Source organism: Hypanus sabinus, chromosome 25 (assembly GCF_030144855.1).
Source record: "Hypanus sabinus isolate sHypSab1 chromosome 25, sHypSab1.hap1, whole genome shotgun sequence".
Taxonomy (NCBI): Eukaryota; Metazoa; Chordata; class Chondrichthyes; order Myliobatiformes; family Dasyatidae; genus Hypanus; species Hypanus sabinus.
Window position 1 is genome coordinate 16,192,662 of NC_082730.1, and position 24,037 is coordinate 16,216,698.

A 24,037-nucleotide genomic window follows, 5' to 3' on the forward strand; every position below is an offset into this window, starting at 1 on the left:
GAAACCCTGTCTCAATCCTAACCTTGGATACTCCTCTTCTGAGTCCAAGCCATTCTTGTCAAAGACCCTCATCACAGTACGATTGAGTCAGTATGGACCCAGTTGTGTGCCAGAGTCTTTCGTCTGCCGTGACCAACCACAGCGAAGATATTTCCCGACAAATCCTGGAGATACAGCACATCCTCCAGGTAGCCATGGGTCAAATTGTGCAACGAGGAGGCCAGAGTCGCTTGGGAAAACCAGTCAAGGCCAGTACGTCCTCCAACCCCGGAGAGATTCGAAGGTCACCCGGATTTGAAGGTCTTTTTTCTTTAACCATTTTGATTTCATCCTGACCTATCAACCAAGATCTAAGAACCAGAAGCCTGATGCCTTGCCTGTCTGAGCGATGAACCTGAACAGGAAAAGCAGCCTACCACTATTTTGCCCCAAGCCAAAGTGATAGATTCTATTCTTTGGGGGATTGACATGCTTGTTCACAAGGCCCAGGCATAACGGGAAATTCCTCAGAATGTCCTCCAGCTCAGCTGTTTGTTCCTAGTCCTGTCTAGTCACGGGTTCTTCAGTGGGGATATACATCTCACCCAGGGATTTCCAGAACCCTCAAGTTCATTAAGAGATATTGGTGGCCTGGAATGCTGAGGGAGGTCCATCAACATGTGCAGGCATGTGAGGTGTGCGTGCAGAACAATGGGTCCTGCACCCAACCTCAAGAGCTCCTTCATCTTATGCCTGTTCCAGACAGACCATGGGCACACATGTCCGTGGAATTTGTCATGGTAATTGAGGATAGTTTTTCAACTTCCACCTGCAGCAAAGACAGCCAAGATTGTCCTGCTGCAGGTCTTCAGGATCCATGGTTTTCTGGTGGACATTGCGTCAGATCACGGTCCACAGTTCGCATCATGTTTCTGGAGGGCATTTTGCAAACTGATTGAGGCAACAGCGAGTCTTTCCTCTGTGTTTCACCTACAGTCCAATGGCCAGTCTGAGCGAGTGAACCAAGATATGGAATGTACTTAAGATGCCTGACCTCTAAAAGACCGAATGAGTGGAGAAACCACTTGATGTGGGCAGAGGCCACCCAAAACACTTTACAGCATTCGGTGCATGGGATGCCCCCTTCCAAATGCCAATTTGGGCACTCACCACCCCTCTTCCCTGAGCAGGAGGCAGAGGTTGGGGTTCCTGTGACTGAAGGTCTCATCCGACACTGCAAGGTGGGATGGACTAGGGCAAGGGAGATTTTGTTACCTTCTACCCAGAAAGCTGAAGTAAAGGCTAACTGCAAGAGCAGAAGGGATCCAGTTATGCAGTCTGGGCAACAGGTCGGTCTGTTGGCACAGAATTTGCCTCATGGAGTGGAATCCAGGAAACTGGCACCCAAGTTCATTGGACCCTTCAGGATTCTCAGGAAAGTAAACCCAGTGGCCTACACCTTGCAGCTCCCCTAGACCCTCAAGATCAATCCCATTTTCTACGTTTCTGAGTTAAAGCCTGTGTACACCAGCCCATTAGCCTCGCCACCACCCAGGTTTGTTAATGGGGAACAGGTTTTCACTGTGAGAAGAATTTTGGACTCACATACTATTCAAGGTTTTTGGCAATATCTCATGAACTGGGAAGGATTCGAACCGGAGGAGAGGTGTTGGATGTAGCTCTCATCCATAACTACAATTGTCTCTCCAAACAGCCATAGAGAAGGAGGGCCTGGTATGACACACACCCGTCTGTGCCAGCTGCTGAGGCTTAGACGCTCTAATTCCCCAGAGTATGGATAGCTGACTCAGCCCCTTTAAATATTCAGGACAGTCCCGCTTATTGGCAATCACGTTTTGGGTGCCAAGGCTTGAGCACTTAAGGAGGACCTTAACTGAGGTATGGTGTTCAATCGTAAGCCTACTCACAACTTTGTCTAGTGCTTGTTTTGATTCTCGATCCAGTTTGAAACCATGTCTTGATCCTTGCCTCAGATACTCCAACATTTGGGTCCAAGCCATCCTCGTCAAAGACTCTCTTTATAAAAATGAATCTCAGGATTGTAACTGGTGACATATATGTACTTTGGTAATAAGTTTACTTTAAACTTTGATATATGGAGAATGAGGCTTGATAAGGTTTCTTGAAAAACAGTGTGCTTATTTTTCATTGGAGTTGAGACGGCGGATAAACCAATCTCTTACGTATCACCCATCCCTCTTACATATCCCTTCATTTTTCTATCATCCATGTGCCTATCTCAGAAACTTCTAAGTGTCCCTATTGTATCTACCCTTATCTACCTGTATCTATCAGGCAGATGGGGCCCATCAGCCGTGGTCGGCAGCTCATCTAGGAGAAGGAGAACTCTGACCTCAAACCTCCACAGTGCAGCTACACCCGCTCATGGGGAAGGCTTTGGGAGTAAACCCAGATGGAAAAATCTGGAGCTGGAGTCCTTAATGTGATCCTATGTAGAGTTCAACGCAGACTGGCAACCCCTGCGATGCTGCTGGTGCTAAAACTGTTTTATCGGTCTCTGCCATTCCTTTGGTTTCACCAGATGCGTGGAGAGAGGGAGCTTGCTACGTGAACAGCTTGCTCTCCATATTGTGCCGCTCAGGCTTGCGTGTCTAGACAGCTAGGACACAACGTCCATGGTCGACCCTAACCGATGGAGGCCTCAATCTCAATCTATCTGTACCACCACCCCTGGCAGGACATCCTACATACCTCACACTCTCTGTAAAAATCTTACTTCTTGTATCTCCTCCCCATACTTTCCTCCAATTGCCTTAAAATTGTGTCCCCTCATATTAGCTTTTGCTATCCTGGGAAGAAATCTGGTCTTCCATCAACAATGGCAGTTCTTTGCTCCACTTTGGTGACCATCATTCATAATGCTGTCTGGGAATGTCAGCAGGTTATGTGATAGTTTAGTCCAAACCCTTCCTCTTAATTGTTGGATTGGTATCCAGAGGCCGGGTACCTGCTGATAGGCGGAGCACTTAAACTGAAATAATCAAATAAATCTATTTTGTATAAGAAGCTAGTCTCAGTAACAGGTACCATGGGGCAGCCATATTATTGTGGGAAAAAAACATCCTCATACTGATTCAAAACACTAAATATACCACGGTCAACAGAGGGGTAACTTTTTGTGTAGTGTGATCCATATATGGAATAACTGCCAGAGGAAGTGGTTGAGCCAGGCACAATAACAACATTTAAAAGACATTTGAGCATGGACGTAGACAGGAAATGTTTACAATATATTGATATGGGCTACATGCGTGCAAGTGGGAAAAGCTTTAATGGGTATCTTGGTTGGAAGTGTCAAGTTGAGCCAAGCTGTTTCAGTATTGTACCATACTACAGAATATATAACATAGCACAGTACCAGCCCTTCAGCCCACAATGTTGTGCTAACCTTTTAACCTACTCTAAGATCAATCTAACCCTTTCCCCCTACAGAGCTCTCCATATGTCTATCATCTATGTGCCAAAGGGTTTCTTAAATGTTTCTAATGTGTCTGCTCTATAACCACCCATGCACCCACCAATCTCTGTTTAAAAAACCTGTCTCTGACATTGCCCCTATACTTCCCTCCAATTGCCTTAAAATTATGCTCCTTCGAATTTGCCATATCCATTCTGGGAAAAAGTCTCTAGCTATCCACTCAATCTATGCATCTTTTCATCTTGTACACCTTCATCAAGTCGCCTCTCATCCTGCTTCACTCCAAAGAGGAAAATCATAGCTCACTCAACCTATCCTCTTAAGACATGCTCTCTAATCCAGACATCCTGTCTAAAGCTTCCATATCCTACCTATGATAAGGTGAACAGAACTGAACACAGTAGAATCAGAATTGTAGACTAATACAACACAGAAGCTGGATCTTTGATCCAACTGAGCCATACTGATCATCGCATCCTCTCTGCTAGTCCCAGATGCCTGTGTGTTTTACCCATAACCCTCTAAGCACCTCTCTTCTATGTGCCTACCCAATGCCTTTTAAATGTCGCAATTATACTTGCTTTGATCACTTCTCCTGGCAGCTTATTCCAGATAGTCACTACCCTCTGTGTAAAAAAGGTGTATCTTAGCTCCCTTTCAAATCCTTCTTATCTTATATCTGTGTGCTCTAGATTTGAACTCCCCTGTCCTGGGGAAAAGACCTTCTCTATACTCCTCATAAATTTATAAACATTTAAGAAGTCACCCCCTCATTCTCCTGCATTCAAGGAAATAAAGATCCATTATAGCCAACATTCCTCAATAACTTAGGTCCTTCAATCTAGTCAGCATCTCCATAAATCTCTTCTGCATCATCTCCACCTTGACAATGTTCCAAGCGTGGTCTAACCAGGGTTTTATAGAGCTGCAATCTTATGAAATGCCTCGATGGCAGTATTTCCAGCAGGGATATTGTATGAATACTCATTTCTTAGATGGAAGGGACAAGGTTCACATTGTTTCATCATCTTCTCCCCACAGACCGTGTGCTGCTTTATCAACATCACTGCTCAACAGCTGTCCTACACGTTCGGCAACCTATCGAAAAACTTTAAAGATGATTTTATGCTTGCCAGGAATATATCACAGTGGCTATCAAAAATTTGCTGTGGGAAGGATCCTGTAGTCCAGGTTTGGTCCTCTATGCTGTTTTCCTGTTGTTTTAAGTCACAGTGGGGTGGATTGCTGTACGCGGTGCATGAGAAAGGTTGCATATGTACACAGGAGTTCCAACTGTCCCCAAAGGGACAGATGTTAATCATGCTCAAGGCACGGTGTCAATCGCCTAAGCATTTCATTAAAGGATTAAAATAAACACAGATAAGGGTTGAAACATCCCACAAAGCATCTATTGGTTCCTTTTGTGTCAATGCTGTCCATTTGTCTATATGAATAAATAACTGTGGTATTTATTAGGTTGCTCCCATTCTTAAAACTGGGATCAGTAGATGTTTAACTTGGGTAACTTTGGTTTTAATTTGGTTCCTCACTATGCTGACAAGAATGGTGCTGTCTTGTGTAGCCAGAAGAGATACACTTACAGTCCCCTACCTATTGAAATCAGTAAGGAGCCTTCAAAACAGATGCAACTAATTTATTTGCGGATCCAAAAGATTAGGTCAGAAGTGTGGGATGGCACAGTCAAACAGCGGTTAATGCAAAACTATTAAACTACAAACTGCTGTTTGTAAGGAGTTTGAATGTTACCCCCTTGACCACGTGGGTTTATTCCTCCTACATTTCCATAAGATTACACTTGAGGTTAGGAAGGTGTGGGCATGTTATGTTGGCATCAGAAGCATGTCGACTCCTGTGACTTGGCACAAAACGTTGTTTTGACGTACATGTAACAAATGAAGTTCATCTGTCTCAGAATCCAATTTATCAGCACTGACTTGAATGATGTGAAATATATTGTTTTGCAGCAACAGTACAGTGCAAAGACAAAAAATTGCTGTAGATCATAAAGTTTTGCACAAAAGGGTGAAGAATACTCTGACAAACTACCACCAACATGTCATAAGACCATAAGACGATAAGTCAAGGGAGCAGAAATTGACCATTCGACCCATCGAGTCTGCTCTGCCATTTTATCATGAGCTGATCCATTCTCCCATTTAGACCCAGTCCCCCGCCTTCTCACCATAACCTTTGATGTCCTGACTACTCAGATACCTATCAATCTCTGCCTTAAATACACCCAATGACTTGGCCTCCACTGCAGCCCATGGCAGCAAATTCCACAGATCGGCCACCCTCTGGCTAAAAAAAGTTTCTTCGCATGTCTGTTCTGAATGGGCGCCCTTCAAACCTAAAGTCATGCCCTCTCATACTAGACTCCCCCACCATGGGAAACAACTTTGCCACATCCACTCTGTCCATGCCTTTCAACATTCAAAATGTTTCTATGAGGTCCCCCCTCATTCTTCTAAACTCCAAGGAGTAAAGTCCAAGAGCAGTTAAACATTCCTCATATGTTAACCCTCTCATTCCTGGAATCATTGTCGTGAATCTTCTCTGAACCCTCTCCAAAGTCAGCACATCCTTTCTTAAATAAGGAACCCAAAACTGCACACAGTACTCCAAGTAAAGTCTTACCAGTGCCTTATAGAGCCTCAACATCACATCCCTAATCTGTAGAATGTTGATGCTTGTGATTGGTATTGGGAAAAACTCCAAGCAGACATTTCAATTCCATTTTGTTTTCCAGAAGGTTGGCATTTATTGGTTAATTGAGATTATTCTCACATTTGACCACTAAAGATATAACAGTAAATGTTTAATTGTGGAAAATAAATGTTTTCTTTTAATTGCTCTCCACAGTGTAATCGAACATGTTTGAGACCACCACCAAGGATTGTGACAGGGTGTACAAATAACCTCTTTGAATATGCTAAGACTATCCTGCATCTATATGAAGATTTAACAAAGCGAGATAATTCCAGCGTTCAAGACTCATACATTCTCAGCTCCCTGAGAAGTAAGTGGGACTTAGTTGAATTTTACACATCAGAAAAATTATCCTTTATCCTACCGCCAGCTCTTTAAAAGAACATTTCTTGGTCCTAATAGGTTATCTTCTCCTCACGCCTAGTACGTTACATATATCGTTTTACTTTTCAGCTTTTGGCCCATGAGACTTTGTTTTTACAGAACTCCAGATGTGTGCATTTATTTGAAAAATTGATACTGCCTTCTGGCTGTTAGATATTTTATCCAAAGTCTACATACTAATGCTTTAAGACTTCCTTCCAAAGTGCTGCAGCTTACTGGGAAAGTAAGTTATTCCTGCCAAGGGCATTCTCAAACCATATAAAACTGTTATGACTTCTTCCTGCATTTGCTTCTTTGACACCATATGGTCCTGAGTACAGCCGGCTATTCAACCCATTCAGTCATTGCGGCTTCCTCTTTGATCTACCCAATTGTTGCAGTTTTCCCTTCAACCTATCCAATCGTTGTAGCTGCCCTTCAACCTATCCAATCATTACAGCTTTCTCTACTACCTAGCTAATCGTTGCAGCTTCCTCTACTATCTAGCCAATCACTGCAGCTTTCTCTACTACCTAGCCAATTGTTGCAGCTTCCTCTACTACCTAGCCAATCGTTGCAGCTTCCTCTACTACCTAGCCAATCATTGCACCTTTCTCTACTACCCATCCAATCATTGCCGCTTTCTCTATCCTCTCCAGACAACCATTCTGCTTCTACTGTTAATCAGTACTTTTTTCAACTGCCAAGGAAAAAAACATCTTTTATTAATGTTGGTTGAAATGCGTTGGCATTTGTCCATGGTCTGCACTTTATTACAGTGGTGTTACTTGTGTCCTGTGTTGCGAAGAAGACATCACAGAGTCTGTGTATGAGCAGCAATGTCTGGAATATTTGGAATACAGCCTTCCAAAAATCTTACGTTTGATTCTTTCTGCAGATCACAGCACTTCCACTGATTTGAATTCTTGTGTGATTAATCTTTATGACGGATTGCCCTCCAACAATTTGCTCACAAGCTTATGCTCTCAGTATTTGTCTACTGCGAGCCCACCACCACAGACCTCCATTTCCACGGTGCCTACCACACAGACTGCAAAGAACGAAGAGCTTAGCACCAGCATAAAAGGCACAACCGCTCCAGCCAGTCTGGTGACAGAAATCAGGCATCAGAGGCCTAGCATCACCGAGGAAGTGTCAACAGCTGAGACAACTCATCAGGATGTCACTTTGTCGCAAACAGCAACTAGCTGGGGTAGACCTTCATCTAACACACAGCCTCTGTCCCACTCTACTGTTCTCTACTCACAGACTACAATTGTAGCTGATGGCGAAGCAGGAAAAGTTATATTCAAGGTGGATGCAAAGAACAGCAAGAACAACACAAATGTATTGTTTATAACCGCTGTTCCGTTGACAGTGATTATCTTGGTTATTGTGTTCTTCTACACATGCAATAAAATAAGGGTAAGTAATTGGCCTCATTCAGTCCTCCTTTCCTGATCTAAGTGTAGAATAAGAGAATTAATAAACAGGGAAACATTTCATTCATGTGCCAATGAAACCACTCCCAACGTGCCTGGCAACTACAGCTTATTTTTATCCATGCAAGTCATTCTGTCTTGAGTACATAGACAATTCACTGGTTTATTCAGATTCAGTCAACTCAAGTATATCAAAATAACAGAGCCAACATAACCCAAGGAGGCGCCAGACAATTCTGGCGCCAACCTAGCATGCCCGCAAGGTTCACCAGAATGACACAAGCAACAACAACAGCAACAAAACAAGCCCCCTGCCTCCATCCCACACACCTACTCATAAACAGTCCTCCAACCCCAGGACAAGGTACCTCCGGCCTTCAGCCTCCAGTGGACCCATGGTTCACACCTTCTCTGCAGACAGCGAATTCTTGACCATCATCTCTCCCGTATCTTTTGGTCAATTGTTGAAAGCTGTTCCAACCCCAACACCCCTAAATCCCCATCCTTGACTCATGCATTTTTCTGCTACTTGTCTATCTAAACCAGTAATATTTCACCATAAATCTTCTCTCAGCATTCTTCGCTCCATGAGAAAAGCCGCTTATCTCCGGAGAGCCTTGTCACTGAAACCCCAGTGCCTGGAACCATTTTGTGAAACCTTTTTTTGCACTTTCTCCAGAACCTTCATATTCCCACTTAGAACAAGGTGATCAAAATGGAATCCAGTACTGCTGTCATGAGTCCATCTGTGCTGGTGTTGTCTCCATGTTTTTCCTCTCTGAAACAGGAAGTGGCACGTAAAGGATTCGAATCAGAGCTTTTCTTAGCAATGTGGAGGAACAGAGGGATCTTAGGGTTCATGTCCCTTAGGTCTCGCAAGTGTTGCATATGAGCCTGTATGCACCACTTACGCTGGCAGCTTGTTCCACACTCATACCACCCTCTGAGTTAAAAAGATTCCCCTCAGGTTTCCTTTTAATAGAGCCATAGAAAAATACAACGCAGAAAAGGCCCTTCAGCCCATCTAGTTCATGCCAAGCAAGTTAAACTCCCATTGACCTGCACCTGTGCCATATCTGTCCATACCCCTACCACACATGTACCTATCCAAACTTCTTTTCAGCGTTGAAATTGAGCTTACATGCACCACTTGCGCTGGCAGCTCGTTCCACATTCTCACGGCCCTCGGACTGAAGAAACTTCCCCTCATGTTCCCCTTAAACTTTTCACCTTTCACCCTAAACCTGGAACTTCTAGCTCTAGTCTCACCCAACCGGAGGGGAAAAAGCCTGCACTTATTTATCATATCGATACTGCTCATAATTTTGTATACCTCTAGAAGATTTCTCCTTATTCTACCACTCTTCAAGTATTAAACATAGAACATAGAAATTTACAGCATGTTACAGGCCCTTCAGCCCACATTGTTGTGCTGACCATGTAACCTACAAGCTGATTTCCCTCACACATAGCCCTCTATTTTTCTAAGCTCCATGTACCTATCCAAAAGGCTCTTAAAAGACCCTATTGTATCCATTTAATAAAGTCCTAATCTATTCAACCTTCCCCTCTAGCTTCAAGTCCCAGCGACATCTGGGATGGAATTTGACCCTGAAGCCTTCTAACCCTGAGGCAGGAACATTGCCATCACTGAACTGTTGTCAGATTCTGAAGGGATCCAGCCCAGCTCTAAAATTGTTGAGCCTCTTGAGAAACCACAGACAAAATTTGGAGGTTATGTCATGGAAAATGATTTTTGTCACCTGCTACCTTTTTTTTTGTTACTGTTTTGGGTGGAGTGGTAAGAAAAGACAGTAGAGGATGCCAGTTCGTTGCCAAGTGATGCAATATTGTAGAATTTCCCTGACAAATAAACAGTACAGCCTGTTACAACTTGCTAGCTTGTAAATGAGTAGGAACAGAGGTTGCAGATACATTTTCACCTGACAGTATGTTAAGCATTGCCCAATACTTGAGACACTTTACTAACATTCCAGACTTCTCATCTTCTTTTTCCAGTCCTGAAGAAAGGCCTCAGCCTAAAACATGGACTGTTCACTCGTTTTCATAGATACTACCTGGCATGCAGATTTTCTCCAACATTTTGTATGTGTGGTTTTGATTTCCAGCATCTGCAGATTTTCTCTTGCTTGTGATTCCAGATAATTACCTACTCCTTTGTTGGACTGGGTCAGTTCAGAGGCAATTTGCTGCAGAATGAGAGACAACGGCGTCACCTCTCAATGGAGCGAAGCCTCAAATTTAAAACTCCCACCTCTGTACACAAGTCTGCGTCAGGTGTCATCCCTCCTGATCCGCCTAGCGAAGCTGCAGAGAAAAATTCCCGGGATGCTGCCGGGATTAGGGACCATGAGTTATGAGGAAAGGTTGAGCGAGCTGGGGCTTTTCTCTTTGGAGAAGAAGAGAACGAAAGGTCACTAGATAGAGGTGTATAAGATTATGAGAGGCGAAGACAGCCAGCATTTTATTTTCCCCAGGGAGGCATGGTTAATACCAAAGAGCATCCTTTAAATGTAAGTGGAGAAAAATTTAAGGGGGATCTCAGAGGTAGTTTTTTTTAAACACAGAGTGACAAGTGCATGTAATGCACTGCCAGTGATGGGGGTAGACATAGATACTTCAGTGACATTTAAGAGACTCTTAGACCAGGGCTCAACAATGATAGAAAAATGGAGGCTTATGTGGAAGGGAAGGATTAAATTGATCCTGGAGTAGAGTAAAACATTGGCACAACCTCGTAGGCCAATGGACCTGTCTGTACGGTACTGTTGTATGTTCTAATCCTCTCTGTTTTTATTTAATAAGTACGGAGTTTTTTACATTGTTATAATCAGCCATACATTATGTTAATTATGACAATCAACCTTCAGATTCATTCTCAATGCATGTGATGGTTCACTGGTGAACCAGAGATTTACAAAAACCTGTTATATGTATATGTTCCAAGAGGAAAGTGTGTTGATAAGGACAAAGTCAATTAATTGTTGCCTACTGACAAGTGTTACAATGCAGTTTGCATTCCATCTATTCTTTATGATGAAGGTAGATGAGGGTAAGGTAGTGGATGTTATCTACTTGGACTTCCACAAAGCCTTGAATACAGTCCTGCATGGTAGACTTGTTTGGAAGGTTGGGTGCCATGGAATCCAAAGAGAGCTGGTTAGGTAGATTCAGAATTGGCTCAGAGAAAAGAAGCAAAGGGTGGAGGCTGAAGGTTGTTTCTTTGATAGGACCCCAGTGACAAGTGGTGTAACAAAGTGGTTAGTGTTGAGGCCTTTGTTACTTATTATTTATATAAAGGATTTGGCTGTGAGCTTATGGATGACATAAAATTGGGAGGTGCTATTGATTATGAAGTTATTGTAGATTACAAGGAGATCTTATTCAGTTAGGAAATGTGGGCTGAGGAGTGGCAGATGGATTGAAATGCAGTTAAGTGTGAGGTGATGTATTGTGGAAAGTCGAAGCAGTGTAGGACTTATTCTATGAATGTGACACTAGGGTGTGCATTGGAACAGAGGGACTTGTGAATGCAAGTGCATACTTTGTTGAAAGCAACATCGCAGGTGGACAGGGTGGTGAGAAAGGTGTTTAGCATTGTGTCCTTCATCAAGGCGTTGAGTATACAGTATGAAGTGAGACACTATGTTGCAGTTGTACAAGTCATTGGTGAGGCCACACTTGGAATATTACGTACAATTATGATCACCCCGTTATGGGAAAGAATTGGTTAAACTGGATAGTGCAGAAAGGATTTTTGAGGATGTTGCCTAGGCTAGAGGACTTGTGTTATATGCAGATATTGGCCATTCTACGTCCATTCAGTCCCTGGAACACAGGAGAATGAGTGGCAACCTTACAGGAATGCCTTAAGTGATGAGAGACATAGATAAGGTGCTTGGTAATAGTCTTTTCATCAGGCTAGAGGAGTCTAAAACTAGGAGGGCATTGGTTTAGGATGAGAGGGGGAAGACACAGAGCATGGCAAGTACATGGAACAGGCTGTCAGAGAAATTGGTTGAGGCAGATACAATAGTGTCATTTAAGAAACACTTGGATCGGTACATGAAGGGGCAGGGCTTAGAGAGATATGGTCTGAACACAGAAATATGGGACAACCTGGGTGGGTCCTGTGGTCAGCACAGACTCATTGGGCTGAGGGGCCTGAATATCTGCTGTATTGCTCCGTGACTCTATGAAGTCAATGGGTAGCCATACTTTAGCACCAGTTAGTGCTAGCAACCAAAGAAAAAACTCTGCCTGCTTGTGCTTTTCCCACACAGCAGTAAGTTTGTAGATTAGATGCCCAATCATCCAATCATAGACATTTTAATGGTAGAAGGAGCTTGATTTTTCTGTAGTGGTTGGCAGACTTACTTGGACTAGTTTGGTTTCCAACTCTTACACAATAATGGCAGTATGTCGTGTGCAAGTCATCCCACTGGAATAATAATGAAAATCTAAAGAGAAAAATGCATCATTGTGAATATTAATATCATCTTAATATTACCTTCCAGGCACAGAGGAGGACCTACCGAACATGGTCCTCTCAAGATTCTGCAGTACATATCAGGTAGGATTTTACTCTATTTTTCATTCTCAGTTTCTTAAAATGCAGGCAGTTGCAGAGTCCCTGGGTTCAGTTCCTGAGAGCTGTCCAAACCCCTATTTTTCCTGTGTCAATGAGGACTGATGGTTATTAATTAGAGACAGAGAAGCTGCAGATGGTGGAATCTGGAGCAAAAGAAAATGGTATATGAGCATAGTGGGTCAATCAGTATCTGCAGAAGCAAAGGGAATACATTTATTGGCATGTATTATTATCATCTTCTCTGATGTTTCAGTGTTGCTAAATCAGAATGTTCCACATCTTATGCTTAGAATGGTGGAATTTAAGTATCAATGGATACTACATTGTTTGAAGTAGTATTTTATAAGTGTCAACTGACGAAATTTGCCCTGTCAGTTTCCAGAGCAAATCTTAAGTGGCCTCCCACTGTGAACGGGTAATTGTGTTCTTAATCTGTCTGACTACTGCAAGATTATTTGTAAACAGTTATGTTTTAAAGACTACTAGTCTTTTGAATTAAGTAACTGCAATGCCCATTCCAAAATTTCTGTAACTAACTTCCATGTATTGGTAAATGCTTTGGAAGTTTTTATGGGAGAATTTGCATAATGTCAGTGATTACAGGCTCTAGGGATCCGTTAGTCTTGAGAGACAATGGATTTGCGCCTTGTAAGGTTTCCATGGCGCAGGCCTGGGTAGGCTTGTATGGGAGACTGACAGTTGCCCATGCTGCAAGTCTCCCCTCTCCACGCCACCGATGTTGTCCAAGGGAAGGGCAATGGCCGATACAGCTTGGCACTGGTGTCATCACAGAGCAATGTATAGTTAAGTGCCTTGCTCAAGGATGCCTTAGCTGAGGCTCAAACTAGCAACCTTCAAATCACTAGGCCAATGCCTTAACCACTTGGCCATGTGCCAGCACTGAGGTATATACTGGGTACAGTTTCAAATTATGGCACACTCATTGTAATCCAGAGCGCACTCGAGCCCCTGTGGCACCCACCAGCCCCAAAAATTCCTCATTGTGTCCGTGGATAAGTTGACATTTTTAACAGTACTGGACAATTAATTGCTAAGAGCCTGGTCACCTTCCCATCTCTAATCCACTGGTGGATGTAGCTGCTAATGGACATTCTGAGTATAAAATGAAGAGTTCAGGATGTGTTATTGGTTGGAATTAGGCAGTGCTTCAGTCTTCTCTTCAGATTGCCAATCTTTACTAATTTTCTCTTTACAGCAATAGCTGTACAGACGAACCCTTTAATGATCTGTAAAGGAGTAGAAGAGAGGTAAGTGTTTAAAAAGTTTTACCCGTGTGAATCTGAAAAGCACTGCAGCTGATTGGGAATGCAATTCTCCCCACTAAAGTAATTGCACTGATGATATCAGCAACTGTATAGGAAGTCATACTTGAGAATGGTTTCAAATGTCACATTACACTGAGGTCCCTTCTGCCCATGGGTAAAATATTGCAAACCTCTGCTTTACAGAACAGATACCTGGTATCCGGGTCAAAATCTATACCTCAGTCGGCACTCTAGTATTATCATGTTGCAGTTAGTAAGACCTGTGGGAACAAATTTCTTATCATCTATCTGACACTGCAAGAAAAATTACCTTGATAAAAACTACCCACGATGTCTTTGCTAACCATGGAGCCAAACTAAACCCACAGCTAAACACAAGAGATTCTGCAAATGCTGGAAACAATGAGCAAAACATTCAAAGCGCTGGAGGAACCAGCAGATCAGGCAGCATCTGGAGGGGAATAGGCAGTTGATTTTTCAGGCCACGGCCCTTCATCAGGACTGGGTGTGAAGGGGACTGAAGTAGAATAAGAGGGTGGCAGGGAGAGGAAGGAGTACAGTTTGGCAGGTAATAGATCAAGCCAGGTGAGGCGAAAGAGGAAGTAAGAAGCTGGGAGAGGATTGGTGGAAGAGGTAAAGTGCTGAAGAAGAAGCAATCTGATAGGAGTGGGCAGTGGACCACGGAGCACCACAGGGAGTTGAGGAAAAGAGAAAGGGAGCCAGAATAGGGAATGTAGAAAGAGAGAAATAGGGGATGGGAAAAATTACTGTAACTTAGAGAAATTAATGATCATCTGGAAATTAGAAAAATTAATGTTCAAAACTAAACCTAACTGCCTGCACATGATTTTCATTCCCTGCACATACTAGTGGCCTTCTGAATGTCTTAGAGGCTACGTTAACATATCTGCTTCCTCCATTACATCTTGCAGTCATTCCAGTCGCCCATCTCTCTCCATACAAAAAAAAATTGTGTATATCTCCTCCAACCTACCTTAGAGATCTGTCCTCTAGCATTTGACATTTCTACCCTTTGAAAAAGACTCTGACTATCTACCCTGTCATTATCCAGGAGGTCCACGATATCCAATATCCATGAGGTCTCCCCTCAAATCCTCAACGCAGCAGAGAAAGTGTCCTAAATTGTCAAACCACTCCTTATAGTGAAAACTCTAAGCAAGCAGCAACACACGCAACACTGGAGGAACTCAGCAGGTCAGGCTGTGTCTATAGAAACGAAATTGTTCATTCATTTCCATAGATACCACCTGACCTGCCGAGTTCCTCCAGTATTTTGTGTGTGTTGCCCAAGCTTTTCCACATCCACAGAATCTCTGGTCTATAGGATCAGTTTTGAATGTTAGCCTCTGCCCATCCATCCACCATGGAGTCAGTGAATTCAGTTGATGGACCACCATAGGATGCAGAGAATTGGATGTGCGTTGCTGTGGAAGCCTGCCAGTTAGCGCGGCACTATTTCAGCTCGGGCGCTCCGAAGTTCGGAGTTCAATTCTGGTGCCGTTCTGTAAGGGGTCTCTGGACGTCCTCCCCGTGGAACGTGGGGTTTTCTCCGGTTTCCTTCCACAATCCAAAGGCGTACCGGGTCATTGTAAAATGTCCCATGATTAGGTCAGAGTTCATCGGGCTTGTTGGGTGCTCGAAGGGCCAGAAGGGCCTACTCTGCGATGTACAGTAGATAGATAGAAAGAAAAAAGAGGTTTTCAAGAATAACATGTAAAAATAGAAGTTCTTGGTGAATTGATATGTCCACAAAGCCTAAAAATATCTATAGTGTGCTGGTTGAGAGCATTAGAAAGGTTTTAATCTGAAGTGGATCTAAGTGAATCTAGCATCAGCCTGCTTACACAGAATAGATACCTAAAAGACAATCACAACCAAAAGAAGATCTGCAGATGCTCGAAATCAGAGTAACACACACAAAATGCAGGAGGAACTCAGCAAGCCAGGCAGCATCTATGGAAAAGAGCTAACAGTTAACGTTGCGGACCGAGACCCTTCATCGTGACCTCAGCTGTTTACCCTTTACTCCAGAATCGGGTTCCTTTGAAGCAGCTACCTCAAGCAAAGCTCTATTCCTTCATGTTTTATCATTTATTCCTTCATGTTGGTGGATCAGCTCTACTGGCTGTGCTACTGTACCACCCTGAGTTCATAACCAGGGAAACCTCTATCAATTACAATTCGTAAACAAGCAGGAGCACTGCCCAAGCTTGCTCTGCTATTCAACTAAAATCACAGTTAAACTCAACATTGGCTTCATTTAATCACCCAATAAAGTAGGAATCAGAAAGCAGCAGGAATTCATATTCTGCTGAAATAAACAGTCTTTAATTCCCCACGAGCATTCTGTTCCCTATCTGAGCTAACATGCAGCCTTTCTGTTGCAGGTTTGGTGGAATTCGGGAGGTTTTGGCTTCTGTGAAGCAGAAAGAGTTTGCATTCTTACCATTTTATTGATGGGTCTGGATCATGTCATGGACTTTCCCAGCAAAATTAGCTGCCCGAGCTCCTTACGAGTCTCTGGCTCCGGACTACAGCTCACCACGTTTCTACCCAAACTAATGTGAAGCCAAACAACGAATGCCGGACTCCTGCCACATACAAAAGGCACTTCTTTATAGTTCAATATCTACAACTGGGAAGCATGAAGCGGTCTTTTCTTTCTACAAGGCTACCTGGCTAAATCTTTGCACCCTTCGCCTGTTGTTCTGAGCTAACGGAACAGAAAGTGTCTGCTTTTGAAAATAGCTGAACTGGATTGTGTTTGTAAAAGGGGGGGGGGATAATGGATAAGAAATTATTTTTATATTAAAAAATAGGTTTTGTATATAAAATAGATAGTAACTGATATTACTGATTCTACATACCAGAATACCAGAGTTGCCATAGTGATAATAATCTCACTTGACCAAGTCAGTAGTTAATGAGTAACCCTTGGTAATGTATCGCCATTGAGCTCTCTCAGAGCAATCTTACTGTTATTTCACTAATTATCCATCACCTGCTCATTACTAACTAACAGGATACCCGGTTTCCCGGTACACTAGTACCGATTCAAGTAAAGCAAGCCATTCAGAAGCCTAGCAGAATGTAATCGCTTATTGCCAATGGAATGAAACGCAGGAGGTTATGCCTCTGTCATGTGTGCTCTCACACATATTTTGTCGTTAGCTACCAACACACCCAAGGGTGTGCTGAGGGCAGCCTGCAAGTGTCAACACACATTCTGGCACCAACATTTCATGGCCACTGTGTTCAGCAGGGCAGCGCACAGGAAATCAGAACATACCAGGCGACAATCATAACAAAACAAGCCCCGTTCCTTCTGCCCACCCAAACTCAAACAGGGTCCTCTCAACTGAGGGCAGCCGTCTTCTTCGTCCTCCAGCAGATACCGAGCCTTCGGCTTCCCCAGTAGATCATCAAGAGATTTGCAGATTCAGGGCTCCACCCAACAAGCCTCACCTTCTGGACTCTCGATCGATATTCGGGCTTCAATCTGGACTTCCAGTCAACCTTCGGGTTTCGGTATTGACCCAGGACTCACTGGAAACGCTAAATAAGGACCCAAACTTCAGTCAATAAATCAGATATGATCAAATGGCAGAATAGATGGGCTAGATGGCCTAAGTTTGCTCCGACACATTATGGTCTTGTGATGAAACCTTCCCTCTCCCAATTTTTAACCACATCCCAACCCATTATAAACTAGAACTATATTGCCCTTCCTTCCTTCATTGTAATTCCTGGAACTCCCTGCCCAATTGCATGGATAGAGGACCTTCGCTGCAAATGCTACAACTGTACTAGATGATGACCAACTTCTCGTGGACAAGGAGGGATGGATATAATTGTCAGTGTGTCTGCCAAAAAGAGAATAAAATGGGTTTTACCCATTCCCTATAACTTTCTTTTCCAGCTATTGTAAGATAACAGCAAGTGAGTTGGGTTGTTGCCAAAGGGGATATGGGAAGTTGTTACAGTCGCCTCTGGGATAATGGAGAGTTAGTGCATCCACGTACAAGGTAGAAATGCAGATAATACTGTAGAGAGTTTCCTTGTATACACACTGGACAACAAATTTTTTGAAAGTGTTGCTTCGTCATAATTTTTTTCCTTATGAGAGACTGCTTGAAGCTGAACACATATTATTTCAGACTACTTCTATCAGGTAGGCATTTGTAGAAGTGAATGAAATTTTATTGAATATAATGCGTTCAATTGCATAATGCTGCTGATGCTTTGTGATAGTTCAACTAAGCTAAAAGTGTTTTATTGAGTTAGTGTTAGTGTCTGAGGCTTCTAGTTTAAGTGTCCAACAATAATCAGCCAGCATTGATGGATTCCAGTTGCCCCAATAACATTTCTGCATGACCACAATGGCCTAGTGAAACCTTTCACTGTGCTCGTCACTGACAGCGCCAAGATTTGCAGGGGAGAAGTCTAAATGGAAATGCAGAAGATCAGTCTTTAGTGACATATTGCACTTAATGGTTTTGTATACTTGAACCATGTTGTCAACCAGCTGCATCAAGTTTGGTGCTCTGTAGCTGCCAATAAAACTTTCAGCAACATCCTCAAAAACCTTGTATGTGATTTTCTTCTGACCCACTTGAAGTTCCTCGAATTGCCTGACACTTATGACCTAGTTGATTTGTGGATCACCATAAATGCTTTAATTAATCTTAGCATCGGTTATTCAGACTTGAATTATGAATTAAATAACAAATATAGGTGATTTTTTTAAAATGGTACATGAGGGAGGCTACAGAATGTCTTGGACAGATTAGGAGAATGGCCAAAGTAATGGCAGATGGAATATGGTCTTGGGAAGTGTATGGTCATGCACATTGGTAGAAGAAATGGAAAGGTTGGCTATTTTCTAAATGGAGAGAAAATACAAAAAACGAAGGTGCAAAGAGACTTGGGGAGTCCTTGTGCAGGATTCCCTGAAGGTTAATTTTCAGGTTGAGTCTGTGGTGAGGAAGGCAAAAACAATGTTAGCATTCATTTCAAGAGGACTAGAACATGAAAGCAAGGATACAATTCTGAAACTTTATAAAACACTGGTGAGGCCTCACTTGGAGTATTGTGAGCAGGTTTGGACCCCTTATCTCAGAATGAATGTGCTGAAACTGGAGAGGGTTCAACGGAAGTTCACGAAAATGACTCCAGGATTGGATGGCTTGTCATTTGAAGAGCGCTTGAAGGCTCTGGGCCTGTATTCACTGGAATTCAGAAGAATGAGGGGTGACCTCAATGAAACCTATCAAATGGTGAAAGGCCTTGACAGAGTGGATGTGGAGAGGAAGTGTCCTCGGTGTGAGAATCTAATAACAGAGGACACAGTCCCAGAATAGAGGTGCGTCCTTTTAGTGTGGAGATGAGGAGGACTTTCTTTAGAATGGTGAATCTGTAATTCTTTGCCATGGGCTGCTGTGGAGGCCAGGTCTTTATCTATATTTAAGGCAGAGGTTGAGAGATCGGTCAGGGAATTAACCTATATTGGGAGAAGACAGGATTTTGGTGCTGAGAGGAAAATTGAATCAGCCATGATGAAATGGCAGAGCAGACTCGATCGGTCAAACAACCTAATTCTGCTCCTATATCTTATGGCCTATGGTGATAGGGAAATTTCATTGTGATTTTCATGATCAGCAACCAAAAACCCATAAGGTACACCAAAAAGTATTCAGGAAGCAAAATATTTGTTGTTCAGTGTTACTAAAATAAAAGTTAGATGTTTGGATTCAATGCACCCCAACACAATGGAGTGGCTGCATTCCTAGAAAAACACTGGTATCACAATACTCCAAAAGAGGAATCCTTAACAAAAACTCGCATTCTTCCCATTTGCTTTCCTCTTTGTGTTGCTGTCATGTCATTTCCTTAGTTTACTGTACAATACAGAAGCAGGTCCTTCAGTCTAACTCATCCACGACGACAGAGGAGCCCACCTGAGGTTGTCCCATTTGGTCCATTATGTCTCTGAGCCTTAATGCACAGTGCTTCCCAATGGGTCCTGTCCAGAACATTAGTAATTATTGTACGGTGAGCTTAGAATGGTATGGTGGCAATTGCAGAATGTGCGGTGACATTTGTGGGCTGCCCCAAAACATCTGTAGGTGTGTTGGTTGTTAATGCCAGCACTGCATTTCATTGTAGAGGTGACGAATCTGAATCCGACAACAAGGTTAGAGAGCTGGGTGAAGCTGGTGCTCCACATGCTGGAGATGGGGACGCAAACGTGACTGTTCACATTTTGTATGCATTTCTGGTCACACCCACTACAGGAAGGACACTGGAGACAGTACAGAAGTAGCTCGCCAGGATACTGCATAAGTTAAAGGGCATGAGTCATAAGAAAAGTTTGAAGAATGCAATATTGCCTTCTATGGAAGTCAAAGGCTGAGGAGAGACCTGACACAAGTTCATAAAATTATGAAAGGCATGATCAGATAGACAACTGCTATAACTTCCCCAGGGTAGAAAAGTCAGATAACAGAGGAGTGTTTTTTTTTAATTCTGTACCTCATATCTTTAGTGATGGCTTGTAAATTCAGAGAAGGCAGCTAAAGGGAGGAATAAAGGTTGACTGCCAGTGACTAGGAGTAGATTTTAGATTTTAATGATCTTCAGAAACATTTTCTATCAGGAGTTCCAGAGCACGAGAGACAGTATAGCCTACTGGTCTCTCATTTCTTATGTGAAATACATCTACCCTTGGCTATGAGTTGACTTATTTTCTTCAGCTTCTCAAGCATGCCAAATATTTTTCAATGGCCAAAGTATGACGTGTCTATTTACAGGATTCTGTAATGTTATTTACAGCGCAGTATAACTCCATAAAATGCAGTACTGTGTAAATAGATAATCTTAACTAAGCCTAAAGAACTTTAACATTTCAATATACTCTTGCTGCAAGATAACACAGCGTACTATTACTGTAATGAGTGCATTGCGGCTGTATTCTTCTTGTAAGTGGCGTCCTTTTACTGTACAGCGTTCCTGGAGAGGTTCCAGAGGTTATCCAGTGGCTTTTAAGTGCAGAGCATTGCAATTAATAATATAAGCCTTTGAAACATCACATGCTTAACCTGCAAGCTGATAATATCTGAGATTTACAGTGTGTAACTGCATCTGTTATCATGCACAAATTGTATATAAAACACCACCCTGGTCTCAATTGCTCTGACAGGTTTAAACTCGATAAGAGATTACAGGATAATTTCTGCCTGAATCATAGGCAGCAGTGACAGTAAGGTTGGTGAAAGAATTCAGATCCTCGGGTACGTTGATTGTTAATGCAAACGAAGCATTTCACTCTATGTTTTGATGTAAACGTGACAAATAAACCTGAATCTTAAATCCTAATCTCGACTAAATTGGATGATTCATCAAAGAAAGAGGGTTATAAACTAATCATTTTCAAAGCAGCTAGTCACCTGGCAAAATGCAATCACCCGTGAAAACTAATCATTTAAACTTTGGTATTTCAAAGTCAAATCTCAAATTTACTGTCAAAGTACCAACAGATTAACAAATCCTACCCTGACATTCATTTCCTTGCAGGCATTCATAGTAGATACAAGGAAATACAATAGAATCAATGAAAAAATACACACAAAGACAGACAACCAATGTGCAAAAGACAAACTGCAAATAAAAAATAAAGAATATTGAGAACACGAGTTGCTTGCTAAACCAAGCTGGAAACAGGCAAGTTTCAGGAAAATTTCGATGTAAAAATGATAATAAACTCCTGACTTAGGAAAGATGTGGTGAATCATGGGGTTCTCCTGGATACATTGTGAGTTTGACAGAGGAGCACTGAGAGCTCTGAAATCGTCGGGCAACTTCATGGTGGTGACAGGACGTGTTCCCATTTTATTTATTTTCCCAAACATGGGCATCTCTGGCAAGGCCAGCATTTATTGGCTATCCCAAAACACCCCTGACAGGGTGGTGGGTGAGCCGTCACTCCGAACCACTGCTGGTGCTTCTGATGAAAGCTCTCCACTGCTGTTTCAAAGAGGATACCAGGACTTCAAACATAGAACATCGAAAATGACAGCACGATGCATGACCTTTGGCCCTAGAATTTGTCTTGACTTTTTAACCAATATCAATCAAACCTTTCCCTCCAGCATAGCCTTCCATTTTTTTATCACTCATGTACCTATCAAAGATTTTCTTAAATGCCCCTAATCAATGTTCCCTCTAAGCTCTGGAGTGTAAGGTGCATGCTTGTGCACGCACACATCCTTTGCTACTAGTGCTCAAAGGAATTTAAACTGCACACAAAAGTCGCCACCTTCTACCTCGTTGGCGTGTTAAGTACATTTCACGATTGTACACAATCACATTTCCTTTTCCGGTTTCTGATGTGGACAGTGTTGACAACATGGAGCTGTGATGATTTCTCTGCAGATTTTAGAACTGGCTCATTTATACTGGTTTTATTGAAGAAGTTATTGATTCACTATGTTGAGTTCCAAAGAAGCAAAAGGTGTGAGGTGCAGAGGAACTGCTGGTTCATTTAAAGCAGAAATGCTTAATGAAACAGTAGAAACTGCTGCACTGAAAGCTCATGAGGTCAGGAACGTGCAGCAACGGAAATATTTATGCACAATACAGAAACTGGTGTTACCTACATGGATTGCCGTGATGCAACAGTTCAAATGATCGAACACAGAGATCAAAGTTCTTATTGACAGTATAGTCAATGTTTCAGGCCGAGACCCTTCAACAGGACTAAGAAAAAAGAAGGCGAGGAGGGGAGAAAGAAACACAAGGTGGTATGTGAAACCTGGATGGGGTGAGGGGTAAAATAAAGAGCTGGGAAGTTGATTGGTGTGAGGGATACAGGCTCGGAGAAGGGGTAATCTAATAGGAGAGGTCATGGAAGAATGAAAAGGGGGAGGAGTGCCAGAGGGAGGTGATAGGGCAGAAAGGTGAGAGAGGGAAAACGAGATGGGGAATGGTGAAGTGGGGGGGGGGGGGGTGGCAGTTTGGACCATTACTGGAAGTTCGAGAAATTGATGTTCATGCCACCAGGTTGGAGACTACCCAGACAGAATATAATGTGTTGCTCCTTCAAGCAACACCTTGTATTCCATCTGTATAGACTCCAACCCAATGGCATGAAAGGCAATTTCTCGAACTTCCAGTATTGGCCCTCCCCACCACCCCACCTCATCATTCCCCATCCCCTTTTTTCTCTCTCACCCTATCTCCTTGCCAGCCCGTCACCTCCCTCTGGTGCTCCTCCCCCCCCCCTTACATTCTTCAATGACCTTCTGTCCTCTCCTATTAGATTACCCCTTCTCCAGCCCTGTACCATTCTCACCAATCAACTTCCCAGTTCTTAACTTCACCCCTCCACTCCCCTCCCAGTTTCACCTATCACCTTGTGTTTCTCCCTCCCCTCCCCCTCCCACCTTCTAACTCTGACTCCTCATCCTTTTCCCTCCAGTCCTGCTGAAGGGTCTCGGCCTGAAACGTTGACAGTACCCTTTTCCATAGTCGCTGCCTGGCCACCGAGTTCCTCCAGCATTTTGTGTGTGTTGCTTGGATTTCCAACATCTGCAGATTTTCTCTTGTTTCTTATTGACAGTGTTTTGCTTGGTGTTAAAATGAATATCTCTGTAAATAAAATTCAGTGTGCACATAGAAACATAGAAAACCTACAGCACAACACAGCCGAACATGTTCTTAACTGAGAAATTACCCAGGGTTACCCATAGCCCTCTATTTTTCTGAGCTCCATATACCTATCCAGGAGTCTCTTAAAAGACCCTATCGTATCCGCCTCCACCACCGTCGCCAGCAGCCCATTCCATGCACTCACCACTCTCTATATAAAAACTTACCCCTGATATCGCCTCTGTACCTACTTCCAAGCATCTTAAAACTGTGCCCTCTTGTGGCAACCATTTCAGCCCTGGGAAAAAGCCTCTGTCTGTCCACATAATCAATGACTCTCATCATCTTATACACCTCTATCAGGTCTCTTCTCATCCTCCGCCACTCTAAGGAGAAAAGGCCGAGTTCACTCAACCTGTTTTCATAAGGCAACATCCTTGTAAATCTCCTCTGTACCCTTTCTATGGTTTCCACATCCTTCCTGTAGTGAGGCAACCAG

General features: G+C 42.9%; 1 protein-coding gene across 3 annotated transcripts in view; it reads left to right on the forward strand.

The window, feature by feature from the left end:
* The window catches only part of LOC132381044 (uncharacterized), a 92,792-nt gene extending 71,534 nt beyond the window's left edge, over positions 1-21,258 (forward strand). For all 3 annotated transcript variants that reach the window (XM_059950158.1, XM_059950159.1, XM_059950160.1), the window contains exons 5-10: positions 4,481-4,630; positions 6,323-6,479; positions 7,431-7,957; positions 12,513-12,568; positions 13,803-13,854; positions 16,281-21,258. In XM_059950158.1, the coding sequence (XP_059806141.1) occupies positions 4,481-4,630; positions 6,323-6,479; positions 7,431-7,957; positions 12,513-12,568; positions 13,803-13,839 (927 nt within the window). In that variant the 3' untranslated portion in view covers positions 13,840-13,854; positions 16,281-21,258. The remainder of the gene's footprint in view (positions 1-4,480; positions 4,631-6,322; positions 6,480-7,430; positions 7,958-12,512; positions 12,569-13,802; positions 13,855-16,280) is intronic.
* The last annotated feature ends 2,779 nt before the right edge of the window (positions 21,259-24,037 follow it).